Source organism: Maylandia zebra, linkage group LG17 (genome assembly GCF_041146795.1).
Source record: "Maylandia zebra isolate NMK-2024a linkage group LG17, Mzebra_GT3a, whole genome shotgun sequence".
Classification (NCBI taxonomy): domain Eukaryota; kingdom Metazoa; phylum Chordata; class Actinopteri; order Cichliformes; family Cichlidae; genus Maylandia; species Maylandia zebra.
The window spans coordinates 37,038,693-37,056,529 of record NC_135183.1 but is presented as its reverse complement, the minus strand read 5'-3'; the positions used below and the strand labels follow the sequence as shown (position 1 = coordinate 37,056,529).

Below are 17,837 nucleotides of genomic sequence, written 5' to 3'. Positions count from 1 at the left end.
CCACGGGTACATGGTAATTTTTTTAAAACAGCGTTTTTCTGCTTTTTTGTTGTTAAAAAAAATTGTATTAAAAAAAAAAAAATCACAGTGTCACACTCATTTACCTTAATTATGAGTGGACAAAAGGCCAAATGCAGAGAAAGAAGCTATGTTTACCAAAATGCCCGCGTACATGTGAGCAAGTCTGGGATACAATTCACTTCATGTAGCTAGGAGTGGTTTATCTGTCAAGACACATGCTAAAATTCAATTCATATGCTGTAGTATTAAACCTTAAATAAGTGCCAATGATGTGTATAGACCATTCTTTACTGACAGAACTGTATCAGTACATTTATTCTAGCTAGTTTAAAAAACCTAACTAGGCTACAATAACAGCTACAGTTTCACCTTAGCTAGTCTTGTGAATGCCTGCGCTAATACCTGACATCGGAAGGCAAGCCAATTCACTTATTTGTTTTATACCTGACATTCTAGCCAACATTTGCCAACATAGTTTACATATTGAATTAAACATCAGCAGCAGTCAGATATAAATGTGAATAGAGTGTTTAACTGGCTTACTTTGCTTCTTATCCTGTTGTTCAACATGGACAATTAAAATGATTCAATTACAATTTAAACCTATTATTTAGTTTGTTGCATTCAACTTCAAATACCTTTCACTTGATATTTTCACTGACCTTCAGGGCAAAATCTGTGGTTTGTTGGCTGTGCTTACAGTGGTTTAATACCATGCTATTATTAAAACAGCAGCAGCAGCAGCAGCAAAAAAAAAAAAAAGTTACGAGAACTGAAACTCCAGTTTGTGGCAAGATGAGTGACACATCAGTGGGGAAGTCAGCCATTTGTTAGAAAAATGCATATATGCGTTCGGCTTGTGTGCTTACGCAAATATTTCCAGTCAGAGTTGCTAAGCATGAATATTTATGTTACAATGTTGCACCAAGCTTTTAACTGCAGCAAACTAAAATACATGTAATGGAGGTTAAAAAAGAGATGATCCAAGAATTATGGAAAGAAAAGAAAAAGATGCTTAGGTAACATGAAAGATAACTAATGAGCTCCCTGGTTGCCACAAGCAGCCAAATATGGCTGCTTTCTGTGAATCATCAGTATGTGGTGTTTGACCGGTCAATGCTTGGATGAAGCTACAAGTTGCATAACAGATTATTATCCAGCATTGTTAGACACCTTCTGGGAACTGATTCTGACAATTTGCACAATGTCTGTAATGTTAACAGTTGTAAACACAAATGGGGATCTGTATAAGACAGCAGAGCAGTAGAGAGACCTTACGGAGCAGGGCCAAAGCCAACAGGTGATCGGTTGACAGCGGAATCTGTATATGAGGAAAGAGACTCACACTGTAAACACAGATCTGCAGGGCAATCATTCTGTTTCAGCTTTGGCATATATTAATTATCTTGCTAATTAATAGCACAATTGGTGTTTACTATTCTGTAAGGATGGGATGACTTTTCATCCATGGAAGAACATTTTCAGACATGAATTATAAAAACAGAGGAGGTGAAACACTGGTTACATTTCCTGGTAATGCCTCTTTCTCAATCCCAAACTGGTTTAATAGCAGTGTGGCAGACAGAGTAAGCAGTGGTTATAATACACCACCAGTAATATGCTTTAACAATAAAATGCACAGAAGTCATGCATCAGTAGTATGCAGGCTGAATGCTAAGCTGTTCTGTGATGTGAAATGGTATCACTGCAAGCATGATTTTTATATATGAAAGCTTAATGGCATTCGTCTTGATGATGACACAGCATTCCTGTTGTTGCTTTGGAAATCCTAGTGTGCATTTTTTCCTCCTCCCACACTTTCTGTTGGTCTTTAAACAAAGTTCAGTTTCTTAAAGTTGCTTCCTCACATGAATCCTCACGTCCTCCGTGGCCCCTGATATTGAGCAGTTCCTTATTTTACCCTCAGTGAGCGGAACCATAACAGGAAGCAACTTTCTGCACTGGTGAAATCCTTTTTTTAAACTCGAAAATGTTCCCTGTAATAGTAATGTTCACATGTGATCCCATGGAGACCATCCTGCCCTGCTGCTCAGACAAACTCATGACAGGAAATCAAACACAGTCATTTCCTTTGCTTGTTTTTCCAGCCCTCCTTGCATTTATTGACTACATGGTCCTTCTTCAAGCAGAGGAGGCAGAGCAGTAAAAGTCTCACTGCTCCACCTGAAGGCTGTCAGTCTTGCTGCCAGATGCTTTGAAGCTGTTCACCTCTTCAAATACCAACTCTGTGGACGTAAATGAAGAAGAAGGGAGAAGAAACACTGTTAGGCGTGCTGCTCAATATTCGGAATGTAACAATAGAAACAATAGAAATTGTAACATTGCAAAAGCACCTTCTTGATGTTTCATGGCAACAACACAGGATAATATAATGTGCATACTTTAAAGTTTCTTCAGGTTGCTATATTAGTCCAATATAGCAACATATTACAGTCGATAAAACCCAAACATAAAGCATAAACTAAAGCTGGCTGCCCCTCCCTGGTTCTGCTGGAAGTTTCTTCCTGTTAAAAGGAAGTTTTTCCTTTCCACTTTTGCCAAGTGCTTGCCCTGAGGTCCTTGGATGGTCATCTCTGTGTTCAATATAAATTGCCTTCTTTAGGTTTTCAACAAACTTAAAGAAGTCCAGATGCTTTTCTTTCCTCGCTCCTTAGACTACGATGGCCTGGATGACTGAGAACCTTCACAGACATACCACCCACCATAACATTGGTACAGATGGTGTTTTAAGATCAAGACCGTGTGGGGCTATAGACATGACAGTGCTGCCCCCCCTGCAGAATAATCCATCTCATTACACCCCCTAAAACTGCTAGAGAATGATTTGGCAACGATGAAAAAAGAGCCCAAGGCACAGACCCAGGCTCAAAACTCTCCAAACTGCCTCTATTGGTTTTGCCAAAACAAACTCCATCCACAGAGGCCCCGTCCTGCCACCCACAGGACCCCATGAATTAGCTGCCAGTGTGCTCTTGCCAGACACCACAAGGTTTTCCCAGATGTCACGTGTCTATGCCCTGGCTGGTCAGAGTTGTTTTGGCAGCACAGTATGAGGCAGGTGGTGTTGTGGTGAATACTAGTCTCCAATATTGCACCATATTGCTTAGATGGTGCATTTCTGCAACACCCATGCAATATGAAATGTGAAAATCAGTGCAGCTTGAATATATTGTCTTCTTGTTCCAACAGACTTTTATTTCAAATGGTACTTTTTTATTTGCAGAAGAGGAAGTTGCTACTGGCACCACAAATCTAAAACCTCGACAAATGTCTTTCATAGTCATATTTTCTAGTTTGACAGCAGGGACTACAGCAGAATTCTGTGTTTCAGGTAAGACGTGAGTATGGTATCTTCTGTCAGCTGTTTTAAATCATAAAATCACCAAATTTTAAAAAGAGGCTTTACCTTTCCATTCTTCTAAAGTTCGGTCTTTGCTCTCCAGTGTTTGGTCATAGGGCTGGGCCTCTGGCTCGTCATCTGGATCATGGTACTGGGAGAAGTAGGGGTGGGAAAGAGCTTCGCTAGCTGAGATCCTCCCGTCACAGTCCAGAACCAGCATGCGCTTCAGCAGATCAACAGCTAAAAGAGAGACAAAAAACTAGACAAATAAAAGAAGGAAATAGCAGGAGGTCCAAAATTTAATTTAAGCCTATATGGTTAAAATGCATTTCAAATTTGCAGGCTGGAGGGAGTAACTTTTAGCAGAGTCTTAATGGTTTTCAATTGAATTTGAGAAGCTGATAATCCAATCTGCAGTCCATCACCCACCCAGTGGATTTGCCCCTCTGAAGATCTTTTCCAAGTCCTGTTGGGGCATGAAGGGCAGAGATTGGATGTACTTCTGTGCCTGCAAATACACACCAATGTTACACTCATGGCAAGTCACAATTTGGATAACATGTCCAACCACTGGTGATCAATTATGTCCAACACTCAGACATACTGACAGCCAGGTCAATGGAGTGACTAATCAATCAGAGCAGTTTGCTTTTGTCAGTAGAAACAGCTTTTGCGGAAAGCATTATTTTGACATTCCCAATCTCTTTGTAGAGTCCTCACATGTTCAGAGCAGATCTTCTTTAACAGCTCTGGTGTCGGAGTTCCCACCACCTCCATGATTCTCTTCAGCTGGTCGATATCTTAGCACAGGAGGAGTTAAGGGCCATCGAGATTTGCGGAAGTCATCAACTCGCAAGATTTGGCTCATTAGAGTATCTTTTCACATACCGAGGCAGATCGCTGCTTAAAAGACATCTCGAAGCCTGACAGCACAGAAAGATCAGTAAATCAAATTTGTTTTAGAGCCCCTCCGAGACACTGAATACAACAGCCTAGACAATTCAGTCTTTTGTGTTTGCTCCTATTCATTCCCCAGTTTCTCTCTGTTGAAGCAGCTCCCCCCATAGAAAGGCCTATGATTGTAATGCAAATCCACAAGAGGTCCGCATCCATGGGACGGTTTAAAGAGGCAATGGAAGGTTCCCACTAAGACAGAAGAAAAGCTGCAAATTGCGGTGGACTCACGCCACGATGATAAGGATACAGTCAGTGCCGGGAAAAAGGACTTTTCCCTTCAGTAGCTCTCCCATAATGCATCCCACTGACCAGATATCAACTGAAACAGAAACACTACAGGTTCAGCCATTCAGCATTTGCCCATTTTATTGCTGCCAAATGCAAAATACTTTGAAAACCTCATTTTCATTCGATGGCATCTTACCATTCTGATTGTAGTGCATCCAGTTGAGCATGATCTCTGGTGCTCGATACCAGCGAGTCGCCACATAACCTGTCATCTCATCATCTGTCTGCCTGGCTAAGCCAAAGTCAAGGATCTGTAGGACAGGTGAACATTTTATTTCCAGATTGATGGATTTCATTGGGTGTAATGTAGCATTTGTAGGGTTAAACTAAAGACCAGTCTTACCCTAAGCTCACAGTCTTCATTCACTGCCACATTGCTTGGCTTGAGGTCCTGAAGACGTTGGTTAAATAGATAGAGAAACATCACAAGAATTACAACATATCTGAAACTCAGCAGCATGAGCAAAATAACCATTATCCCATTTTCTGATCGACTTTTTTTTCAAAATGTGAAATGTACTCTCAGAATTTCACCCAATGAAACATGTTTATGTTATAATGCCGGACAGTCTGGAGGTGATTTTATCACCTTAAAACATTTTAAGAAATGAAATAGGAAAATGCTTAAGATGTTGTCGTTTCAACCACCAAAGTGCAGCAGTGGTCTCTTGACCAAGGCAAGAAGAAGGAACTCACTCTGTGGATCAATCCAGCTGAATGGATGTACTGTTCAACAGGTGGCGTGGCAGGGGTACAGGGGGAGGAGAGAGAGAGAAGATGGGGGTCAACAGTGCAGCTCAGAATTTAACTTTCTGCCTCTTTTGTCTATCGGAGAGTGAAGAGCCAGCATCTACAGGCAGCTGGATGATTCAGTGTTAGATGGCAAATCTTGGAATTGTGGATTTCAAAGTCTGTGTGCACTTCAGTGTAGTGATTTCAATGTTACATTGTATATAAATGATCAAAAGTTATCTATTTGATTTTCACAGAACTGTTTTGAAGCCTCGCCATCCACCATCTTTTGTTCTTTGAAGTCACATGTCAGTGGTACACTATGGTAGCAGTGTGTCAATCACCCTAAAGCATATTGAACTTTTTTAAAAAACAAAAAACAAAACCAAACATAATGGGATGTATAGAACGAATGTCTTGTTATATAAAGTCACCAGAAAAATGTCAGAAATGATGTGTTTTTTTCAGCCAGTCTTCAGCACGTTTTAGGCATCAACAGATTAAAGGTGGACCTAGTGTTTGCCCCCTTCCTGATTTCCTAGTGTGTTGCATATTTGTCACACTTAAATGTTTCAGATTGTCAAACAAATTTTAATATTAGACAAAGATAACCTGAGTATATAGAAAATGAACTTGATAAAGTGAAAAAAGTTACCTAAACCTACCTGGTCGTGTGTGAAAAAGTAATTTCCCTTCTTGTTAAATGATTGATTAACTGTAATTAATCGCCATGTTTTGAAAATTTGAGTTCAGTTTGGCTAAACACACTCAGGCCTGATTACTGGCAGGACTGTTGAATCAAGAAATCACTTAAATAGAAGCTGTCTGACGAAGTAAAGCAGGTAAAAAGAGCTCAAAAAGCAACACATCACGCCACAATCTAAAGGAACTACTGAGAAACAAAGTTACTGACATCTATCTGTCTGGAAAGGGTTAAAAAGCCATTTCTAAGGCTTTAGGACTCCATTGAACCACAGTTTGAGCCATTATCCACAAATCGAGAAAATTTGGAACAGTGGTGATGATTCCCAGGAGTGACCAACCGACCAAATTTACTCCAAAAGCATATCAACAACTCATCCAGGAGGTCACAAAAGAACCCAGAACAACATTAAGGAACGACGGGCTTCACATTTCTCAGTTAAGGTCAGAGTTCATGGTTCAACAATAATAAAGAGACTGGGCAAAAATGGCATCCATGGGAGAGTTCAAGGAGAAAACCACTGCTGACCAAAAAGAACAGAAAGACTCGTCTCGCATTTGCCAAAAAGACTTTTGTGAACTGACAAGACAAAAGCTGAACTTTCTGAAATGTTTTAGTCCCGGTGGTAGTGTGATGGTCTGGGGCTTTCTGTCAAAACATCCTGAAGGAGAATGTCCGGCCATCCGTTTGTGACCTAGATACGGCAATTTGTGCTTACTTGTGTTACCTTTCTCTAAATATTTAAATTTGTTTGATGACCTGAAGCATTTAAGTGTGACAAACATGCAAAAAAGTGATCTCCAGTTAAAAAAACAAACAAACAAACAAACAAGAAAGAAAGAAAAAAACAAGATGGCGATGACCAAAATTCCAGGTTTGTGTATTCAAATCAGAGTCTGTCTGTCTTTTGTATACAGTCTATGATTCGCTGCTGTTACATGTGTCTGCTGGCATTAAAACAGACACAGCTGATTATTCATGTTGCAGTGTGGCATGCAGGAGATACTCGTGATGCAGTAAATTACCTTGAGGCCACGGAGGAGCTGGTAAATTAAGAACTGCACATGCTCATCTGACAACCTCTGAAATTTGACTATATTATTGAGGTCTGCGCCCATCAGGTTAGTCACCAGGTAGCTGGAAAAGAGGAGAGAGTCTACATGAGTGAATGGGGGAGGGCATTTCAGTTCAGAGGAGAACATGGAGGTGCTGCCATAGCAACCATCTGACATCTCTACAAGCCTATAATCCCCCTAGGATTGCCTGTATATATGCATCAGTATGCCCTCTAATAAGAGAAATATCTAAAAAGGTGGACAGCTGTACAGCTTGTAGAAAACACCGAGGGAAAAACAAAGATTTACAGCTCATTGAAGTCTTCTAATGTGGCAGCAGGTGTGAAGACGTCGAGCAGCCCTATTACCTGCAGAGACAGAAACAGAAGCAGAGCGGATCAATAACGGAGCGAAAAACATTCAGAGAGCCACGTCTGTCTGTCTCTGGGTATTTTTATAAGGAGCACTAACATTCTCGTGTTTCATGTGCTTGAGAAGCCTGAGTTCCCGGTACGAGCGGCGACTGTGTATGAGAGACTGGAAAGGCCTGGATAGCTTCTTCACCGCAACCTTTTGCCTTAAGACCACATCGTACGCCGAACTGCAAAGAGCAAACAGATAAAGCATTTAACACGTGTGTGGATATACTTAAATGCAGTGCCATTAACACACGAGCTAGGCTAAGCTACTACTTCACGCTGTGATGAATGCCTGAAAGTTGAAAATAAAAAGAGGGCTGGAAGAGTTTGAAACGCAAGCAGACGGGAGAAGTGAGTGAAAGAGGATGTGGTGGAACAAGGGAAGCGAGGATGTCAGATATTGTAAAAGTGCTGCTGGGTTTTTTTTCATCTCATCTCTTTTGAAATGTAGATGTCACTCCACATATTGAACACTGAGCCCTGCTGCGGCTCATGCTGAATGCCTTTGTGGTGCCAGTGTCTTTTCAGGCCTGCCAGCTTTGCAACCGCTCTTAGAAAGAATAATAATACAGCCATCAGAGGGTGGAACAGACCAACAGGAAGAGCGGGTGGGAATTGAGTAACAATGCATAACATTGCAAAAATAGACCAAGAAGTAAGAAAAGGAACTATGACCTGAAAATTTGTGTGATGAACAACACTTGCAAAACAACTGATGCAATAAAACGACTGTAAACATTTGACATTTTAAAACAAATATCATTTACATCTGGCAGCATGGATGAAATGTTTTACTCCGGTTTATGATAACATACTGTACATAAAGGATGGACAAAGCTTCCTGTTCTGATAAGTAAAGCCAGAGCTAAGTGCTTTAAAACCTGCATTATGTCTACTAGCCAGCGGGGGGGGGGGGGTTACTCCTTTGGGCGCAGTGCCGCATTCCAGATTAAGTCTGAATTTCTTTATCTGGAACACCCTTTCAAGTCACATTTCATACTTAGAAAGTAAGAGCAGCCCCGCCAACCCTGAGCTAACAATCCAAAGTTGCATAAGTGAGCATAAACAGCAGTAAAACTTTAAAACGAATCTGTGCTGCCACTGTTGGCTAGCACTGACTCGACTCTATCCACGAATGTGCTCCAGTAGTGGTTTTAAGCTAAAAGCAAAGAAGTAGTATGCTCTATTACTCGTGATACTTGAAAAACTCTACCTTGCTAAGAACTAAGCAAGTTTTTTCTCGCTTTTCTAGCTTTACTACTGGAATTCACTAACTTCAGAGAGATTTCACTCCCAAGTTTCGACATCTGACTTCTGAGGTAACCGGAAAGTGACATAAAAGGAGGTTAGATTGCACAGACGTCATTGGGAAAATTATCCTAAAGCTCAGTTGATTCATGACCTCAGTTTCAATACTTGAAATGTGCAATTCACTTGTATTTTTATTTTTTATTCCTATTTATTCTATTTATCCCCTTCGTATATTTTATTTATATTGTCTCTGTATTTATATATATATATGTGTGTGTGTGTGTGTGTGTGTGTGTGTATATATATATATATATAATATTCTGTAACTCTGTAACTTCTGTCGGTGCTGTGCTTTTTTGGAAATCGAATTTCCCAGAGGAACCCACCCGAGGGATTAATAAAGTTCTATCTTATCTTATCTTATCTTATCTCTTATCTTATCTTAGTTATCATTTTCCTGGTGAGCTTATGGTCTCAATTGCTAGTCTCAAGTCTTATTTTATTTAATATATTATTATTACATTGTTATAGTACATTTATTCAGAATTTTTCCATTTTGTAATTGGGAATTTGTTACCATATGACTGTGTAGCGTCCTTGATTTCCAGAAACACAACAAGATCAAGTCACAAATGCATAAATCAAGGCTTCAGAGTGGGACTGTGTAAAGTGATTGGTGACATGATGGTGCCTACATGTTAAGCTTTAGAAATCCTGTGTACGTTAGTGATTAGTATATATACATAGTGGCCTCATCTTCTCACCTAAGATGCCAAGGGAATGAAAACGCTTTTAACCAGAAAGCATCAAATTATTCTTCTAATTCATAACATCTTTGTTTAATTGAGTGTCCTCCTGTGCAGGTAAAAAGTACTGTTCCCTACAGAGATTGTGGATGATGTTCTTAGGCCATTTAGCAGCTTAATACATTTTTTCTTTTACCCTTAAGACCTGCAAAGATTCAGCTAACAGCAGGTATAACGTCTGTTTACTTTCAGACAGTTACAGTAGAGGTGTCCATGAAATGATGCATGTGTCCTGTTTTTTTTTCCTATACATACTATAAATATTGCTGTATCTTTTCCTGCTGATATATAATGCTTACGTGCTTGAGTTTGCTGCACTTTTGCACACTTCAGTGCATCCATGCGGCTCTCCGTCTCCAAATCACCTGCTGACAGCCCGGATGTCCCAGCTGGGCTACGTCCAGGTCAGCAGCCAGCCTCCTCCGTCTGACATAAAGCAGGCCTCACCGCCTTGAGCATATCTTCCCCCCTGCCATCTTCCATACATGGGTATGATGCACCATTCTCAACACAAACAAGCTAGCAAAGGCATCGATTTCTCCACTGTCCTTTTGTCTCAGTATGCCTTTAATATCCCAGCTCTTAATGCACATTGGGTTTCTCAGACGGAGACGGTGGAAGTAAACTGTTTTTGCAATGAGGAGAAATGTTTCATATAGATAAGATAGCTAGCAGTCTAAACAGTGATATATTCAGATTAAATTTAAGAGAAAGCCAAAAATGATTTGAGGGAGGCTAAATCATGGTGCTAAATCAAGTTGTCTGCATTAAGAGAATTTTATGTTATTTAAATTTTTTTATAGGAATTATGCAAAGCTACGCAAACAGCTGCTACATTTAAATTTGTCTTCCAATAAGCTTATTTCACAGCTTTTACCCTGCGATCATTCACATGCTATTTATTCATAAGATCCACAACAACTCAGAATCCCAGTGTGCTTTTTCCTCCCTAATTTATCTAATTTCCAATCAACAATCTGACAAGCAGAGATATAACAATCTCGACAGGAGAAAATGAAGCAGTCATGTTTTATTCATAGTAATCCAAATGCAAGGCTTCATGCCCAAAGTCTAGTGAACAGATGTTACATATGCTCACATGAGATGAAAGCAGCCTTGATCAGCTCAACATATATTCTGTCTTGATGTTCAATCTCGAGCAAACGGGATTATGGCTCAAGGCAGGAAGCTGAGAAGACAGTGAGGCTATATTAGACATAGAGTATGACAGCAAAATTCAAGAAGCAGTGAATGGTAAATTATTAAAACAGCTTTGTATTCTTGGTGCTACTTGCTCTAGTGTCTGTACTCCAAAGTTATTCCTTATGTATTTCCATGCAACTATTCCATTTTTCTCTCTTAAATCTGCCTTTTGATTCCCCTACTCCCAGTAAGGATGGGGGATAGATGTTCTTCAGCTCCAGCTATAATGGATTATATGAGCTTGTCGGGTCCTTGACCTAAGGCCTATTTTCTCGAGAGATTGCACTGAGAACATGGATCATTTGTGCACATTTCAAGACCTGGACTGCTTGAGTATCGACCCCCCCCCCCCCCCCCCCCCCCCCTCTCCATCACGACACGACAGATACAGATGCCATACCCTTAACCCCATCCCCCTACTGTTTGCTAATCAAGTCTTGCCATGAGAAAGTCAGTGACAATAGCTCAAGATCAACATTAACAATGCAGGGAAGCACTCGGTGTCAGCATGTGTGTGGAGGAATGCCCTTTGTGTATTTGTATAATTGTATAATAATCTAAAGCTCAACCATTCGCACTTGGCCTGTCTAGAAATTATGCTTTGAGAAGCAGGTGAGTAAGATAAAAGGATTAAGAGACCTGCTATGGAAGAAAGGTTTGATAGCTAAAAACAGTGGATAAATGGTTAAATTAATTAGCTAAAACAACTAGAACGAAGCTGATTAACCCTTTAAAACCTGAACCATGAAATAACTGCCAGGAAGTGTTTGTTGAACCTTTAGACAAAATATATATAAAAATACATCAAATGTTAATCTGCATATGAGTTTTCATTTGTATCGCATTTGCTACATTAGCCATATTTTTGCAATTTAGTCATTACAAATGTGTCATGCAATTTATATCATTTTGGGGGGTAAAAAAAGTCCCGCTGATGAAGCAGAAGTCTCAAAAACTCCCCAAAACACGTGTATCAAATACGATATGCTTGGCTTTAAAGGGTTAAAACAGTTGACTGATAAGTGTTGGAAGCATTTAGCTTTAAAAAATGGATCGTTGGATAATGGATAAGTAATTAATAAGTGGTTATTACTTCTTTTTTTTTTTAAAGAATGTAAGTAAGCTAAATAATGGATGAACTGGGCTAACTTAAAATAGGTGTTAAATGGATTAAATAGTTAGCTAAAATTATAAATAAATAAATAAATATTTTTAAATGACATACTAAGGAGGAGTAATGCTATATAAAGGATGAATTAAACACTTGCTAATACCTTAATAATGCTTAGTAATGTGACATTATTCTAAAGTGCTACCACTAAACCTCAGATAAACGGATTCATTTGGCTATAAACTGTTACATGCAAACTCTAAGAGGGCGTCATTGTCCACTTTTATATATAAACAAGGGAAAAAATTCATTTAAATCAATATAGTTTGATGATCCAGAGTAATATGAGTGAACAGGTTCTGTGAGTTCACCTGTCAGGGCTGTGGTGATGTGTGTTAGCCAGGAAGGGTTTGAATAGCTCATATCTGTAGCCTACTGGCAACAGTTATGCATCATTTTCAGCATGAATCTGTCCTCAAAGGGGGGATTATGAGAGTCACTCACAATGCTAATGTTTACTTCAGTAATTAAGACTCAAGAAAACAGTCTATCAAATCATAATCATCCTTTTATGTAACCAGAGAAGAAGTCTAGAAAGTGCGTCTTGTGGCAGTAGCTAGCTATAAATAATAACTCTGCTTCTGGCATTGACTTTTCTGTCTATACACAAGCTCACTGCACCTTTAGAGAATATGAGTTACAAGCGTGAATTGCTTAGGGCATTTTTTTTTTCTCAAGAAGGACAAGATACGTGTTGAATGGACTTTTTTTCATAATGCGTCCTTTGTACCATGAGTATCCAAAATGGGAATCAGACCTTAAACTTACTTTAAAAAATGTCCATGTGAGTATTACCTCGAGGCTGAAAGGCAAAGTCATGATCCACCCCTGTGCATTTTTAGTCTGCTGCTATTCTGAGCAGAACTCTAAAGCTGCAAATAGGCAAGATGCTAATGCTCAGTACTCCTGTGAAAGCTTCTATCACGACGTGAGGTAAGTGAGGGAGACACACATCCCATCATCCCATCATCCCATCCCAGTTCAAATGTTGCCTTAATTCAAATCTGACAGAAGAGGATGTTAGCCATCAAGACATAAACTGCTTTTGTGAGGACACAGGCAGTGACATCTTGGGTGTGGTTTAACGGGCTGAGATATGAGCTCTGTATATGTGTGTGACTGGACACAAGCTCCCACTACTACTGTGTAAGAAGGAGATAATAAAGTGAGACTAAGATGCAGGAAATTCAGCCTGGTTTTGGGTTCAGTTATTGGCACATTTTTTTGTCTGTGCAGAGAAAGCTCAAACAGAAAATAACACATCAAAACTTGACAGGCGATTCCAAACTGGCTGCACAGAGTGAGTGCTCCATCTGTAGAAACTTGGACTCCCTGCTATTATATCCTCTGCCTCTTTTATTTCCTTGCTACAAAGCATCACAGGATTTGGGTTTAGACTTACAGGATTTGGGAACTTAGCAACGCTGACCTAAAATTTTAGAGTTTCTCATTTTAGCCTGAAAAGGCTGAGTGGGCTTGTGTCATGTGATGTCGTCACTTGGTGTCTACCCGGTTTACTGTGGAGGTGATGGCATAGCTTTTAACTACCTCTCATAAGGCTTTTAGAGTCATTGGAGGAAGGTCCGTTATATTATATCTGTAAACTTCTCTACAGTGTTTGGGCGTTTCGGCTCATAGATAAGTGTTTTGCTCAGCTGCCAGGATCAATCAGTTTGTAGTGGAAGGTTTTTCAGACTACTCACAGCTTTAATAGTCATTTCTCACTGATACCACTGAAGCTGGCAACATGCAAATCCGCTTAAATACGTGGCACAATGTGATTATTCCTCAGGGATCTGTCACACAAACACAATAACAATTTTGTCTGCGTTTTCATAGCCTCCTGGTAACAGCTTAATTAATATTAACTGTCAGAGGAGGTTATGCCATGACATATCGCCATGGCAACGGCATCCCACCGGCTGAGGCAGATTTATCCAAATCTAAGGCAGTTACATTTTGCAAAATTGATAGTGCATCCACACAGAGCGTGGGGGTTATAAACAAAGGAGAGTGAGTGTGCAGGTGCAAGGAATACAGCATCAAACTTGCAGCTGTGTTCCCATTCCAGATGTGCTACACACACACACACACACACAAACACACATATATATATGAATATCTGCTGAGGTGCTACTCAAATTAAATCTTAAGATTCGAGACTTTTTTCCAAGACTATTTCTGTGTGTGTAGAAGCTGGGTGGGGGTGAGGAGAGGGTTATTGGGGAAATTCCTGTACTGTCTCATTCTGTCTTTCCCTCCCACACACAGGCTGTAAGACCCACAGACAGTGAGCGGTGGGACAAAAACAAGCCCTGCAGACCTGCCTGTCTTTCTATAAGGCTGACATCAGTGCAAGCAGTGAAATCTTATTCATGCACATAAAAACAGGGGCGGAAATGGAATTTGAAGGTGTTTTGCTGAATATTGGGAGCATGATAATTAAAAAAAAACGCCAGTAATAACAGCAGTGAAGACAATAAAACCTCCCAAACAATCAGTTAACAAAGCAGCTCGGTCCTGAGAAACACACACACATAAAGCGCTGTAGTCTACTGATGCATCATGAACAGAAATACCGTAAATGTTGTGACTGTTCAGCCTCGCCCCTCCACTCTCACAGCACACACACACATACATACACACACGCACACACTCACCACACCGAGCCGTAAGCTCCGGAGCCCACCGGCGTCAGGTTCTGATAGCGCTCTGGAACCTCCCACACAGTCTTGTTCAGCTCCTGCCGGTAAAATCCCGGTCTGGCGGACATTTCTGCGAGCCTGCTACAGAAAATAAAAGGTGTGCAATAAAGGGGAAGAGGGGGAGAATAGAAACGAGAGGAGGAAATCGGTAGATTGGCCGCCGTCTGCTGACTGAGCCAAGCTACTGCTGCAAGCACTGCACCGGCCAGTGACAGGCTCGCTCTCTCTCTCTCTCTCTCTCTCTCTCTCTCTCTCTCTCTCTCTCTCTCTCTCTCGCTCTCTCTCTGTCTCTCTCCCACTTCTACACACCCAAGAATTTGTAACACAAGATAATAGACCATCATTAACAAAAACAAAGATTTATATTATATTATATTATATTATATTATATTATATTATATTATATTATATTATATTATATTATATTATATTATATTATATTATATTTTAGCTGAGTGTGCAGTTTCAATTTTTTATTTCATCGTCTCAAGGCTTTTTATATTGCAAAATAAAGAGTTTCCAGTTCCAGATCAGATGATCTCCTGTGACCAACCTGACCCTGGCAAAGGTAGGGAGGAAGAACTCTCGTTTTACAGCCTGTGGTAGCACCATGCTCAGGGATGGGCAGCTATCAATTTTAACTGCTTTGATGATGACAGAAAAGAGAAGTGTGGAAAGACCAGAAGCAACAAACAGGACAAAACATAGTCTATGGGAGAGAGAAGACCAAAGTTAAATGCATGGGGTCTAAAAACACAGGGAGACGTGATCAGTCATTGTAGGAGCGGGGTGGTAGCTGCAGACTCTGCCTCCCTTTCTACTTTTAGACACTCTATGAAGCACAAGCTAGCCTGCAGTCTGTGAGAAATGTGTTCGGCTGGGTGGTTTTGATGATATGATGTGTTTGAAATGTCTGGGCCTGGTTATTCGGAGCTTTGTGTATGAAAAAAATGGGATTTTAATCTCAATTCTGGATGTAGCCGGGAGTAAACAAAGAGCAGATGATCTGTGAGGGATATGTTTGTAGCATTTTAGATCAAATGAAGGCTTTTCGCTAAGGAATAACAATAATCAGACTTGCAAGTAATAAATACACTCTTCTACAGCATGTTCACAATTTTGACAATATTGCTCAAATGAAAGAAGGCAGGCCCACACGTAGCTGTAGATTAACAGATTCATTTATGTTGTCTGGCTTCATCTCCATAGCAGTGTAAATGTTTGATGTGTCTCTAAAAAGACTGCTTAAGCAATGCTGCTCTGTGAAACCTCAGCTGATATCTCTCTGATATTATGCTGACTTCTCTGTGTGTTGCTTCTATGTGTTATGCTCACTTCTCAAACCTGCTAAAACCAGATTCTCAAATGGCACCAAAGGAGAACTAGCTCTTTATGAGCCAGTTATTTTTGGTCATAACAACCTTGTAAATTACCATTGAGGAAACCTACTTAATGGTGCATTCACCACAAAAATCAGTGACAAGCCTATTTTGCATATCACTGTTTTTACAGACCAGGTTGCTGAATGTAACGCCATGAATTATCTGCTTTTGTCTAGCATATATCAGCCTATAGGCCTTCAAGGTTTATTGGGAAACACATACAAAGCAATGGCTTTGCTTCTTACTTCTTAAATCTTGTGTGGCCAATTATGTACGTGGTTACGCAAGTCCAGCAGCTTTCCTTCCACTGAAAATAATATCAGGGCCTCATGAGTTACACTGAGTCTGAGTGACTGGAACGTGTTCCGCCTTTATAAAGAAGACCAAACCTGAGTGGGCCATTAGTGGTGTAATGAGTAGCTCCCGGCACTCTGAATCCAATGATTTGAGTTCAAATTTCAGTGGAACCTCATAATAAGAAAAGAAACACAGGCTGTTTAGAAGCTGGAGTGTTTCTTATGTAAGTAGATATTTAGAGTCTGTGCTGATTATAAAGCTGTTGCTTAGAACTTTTGATTTCAACGCCTGTAACCCCATATCAAGCAGCTTGACATCTGTGCACTTGGTCTAAGACATACTAAAAAAGACTCTCAGCAAGGGACAAGAGCTTTGTGTTAAAAGTTCAATCACCAGCTCACTACATGTAATTTCCACCTTTTCCATCACAAGTTTAGATGCATTTTTTTGTCTGAATATTTTATAGCCTTATTAACAACCTCTGACAAGAAGTATATTTTAAGGAGAAGAAGCATGTTTTGTCTAACGTGAGGATGCCTAGTCAGTTAGCTGATGATGCAGCTTCTTTTTTTAGGTACAGCAGTCGAACCTCTGATGACATCAGCCTGAAGAGAAGCTTTAAAGGGGACATATGAGATATGAATGTGATACTAGTAATTTGACTGAATAAACTTTATTAGAACCAAGGCGAAATTATACAAGCTTGAACTGACGGTATTGCCATTAAATTCCTGAGCAGTTTCAAAGGTGTGCACGATATAATCTCACGATATAATGTAATATAACTTCATGTTTCCTCAACCCTTAACCAATAAATCCACTAGAGGGCAGGGAAAACCAGAGTGAAAGACCCTATTCACTTAGCTCGGTTACATTCATTTGATTAGCACTTGTTTTGATTGTTTGTTTCTTCATCTGGCAGTACAGTACAAATACAATCCTTATCAGAAGGATAACTTCGTAAGATTATTGATAACAAATGAAAATAGTGAATCATCACTGATTATTGTCATTTACTGAGTATAACTGAAGAAGAACATTTATCCCAAAGGGGGTTAAACAAGCCTTTGAGTATTACAGTATTTCCTGTGCTGCAGTTTAGTAGACATGTGTGATGAATGTAGCTTTAACACTCCTGATGATCTTCATCATCAGCTGTCTGTGATGATGCTGCAGCAAATGAGGAGGACATGGAAGACCACTCGGGAACAAAGAATCATAGTGACAACCACGGGACAGATGAATAATAATAATAATAATAATAATAACAATAATAATAATAACAATAATAATAATAATAATAACAGATGAAGGTGGAAAACAGTAACAGCACTAAAGAAAAACAAAAAATAGCAATATTGTTGGTAATTACTGCATGTATTAAGCATCTGTTGGTCTTCACTGTTAAAGTAAGTTAATTATGTGTTTTGATCCTTGACACTGACTGTATATAAAAGATGGACATGACAAGCGAGTGTTGGATCTG

At 39.8% G+C, this 17,837-nt stretch overlaps 1 protein-coding gene across 1 annotated transcript; it reads right to left on the bottom strand.

Moving 5' to 3' along the window:
• Window positions 1-672: 672 nt before the first annotated feature.
• mapk11 (mitogen-activated protein kinase 11) lies at window positions 673-14,871 on the bottom strand. Its single transcript, XM_024805774.2, has 12 exons — window positions 14,628-14,871; window positions 7,589-7,718; window positions 7,427-7,485; window positions 7,088-7,199; window positions 5,324-5,353; window positions 4,971-5,018; window positions 4,764-4,878; window positions 4,587-4,658; window positions 4,103-4,182; window positions 3,812-3,890; window positions 3,449-3,622; window positions 673-2,267 (listed from the first exon to the last, which is right to left on the bottom strand). Exons 1-12 carry the CDS (start codon window positions 14,738-14,740, stop codon window positions 2,194-2,196), a joined length of 1,086 nt encoding a protein of 361 aa, XP_024661542.1. The 5' UTR covers window positions 14,741-14,871; the 3' UTR covers window positions 673-2,193.
• Window positions 14,872-17,837: the final 2,966 nt, after the last annotated feature.

Coding starts and splice junctions, on each gene's coding strand:
- mapk11 (XM_024805774.2), bottom strand. CDS start 14,740: ATGTCCGCCAGACCGGGATTTTACCGGCAGGAGCTGAACAAGACTGTG. Junction 3,891..4,102: donor AGAAGATCTGCTCTGAACAT/GTGAGGACTCTA, acceptor GTGTATTTGCAG/GCACAGAAGTACATCCAATC. Junction 2,268..3,448: donor AACTTTAGAAGAATGGAAAG/GTAAAGCCTCTT, acceptor TTACGTCCACAG/AGTTGGTATTTGAAGAGGTG.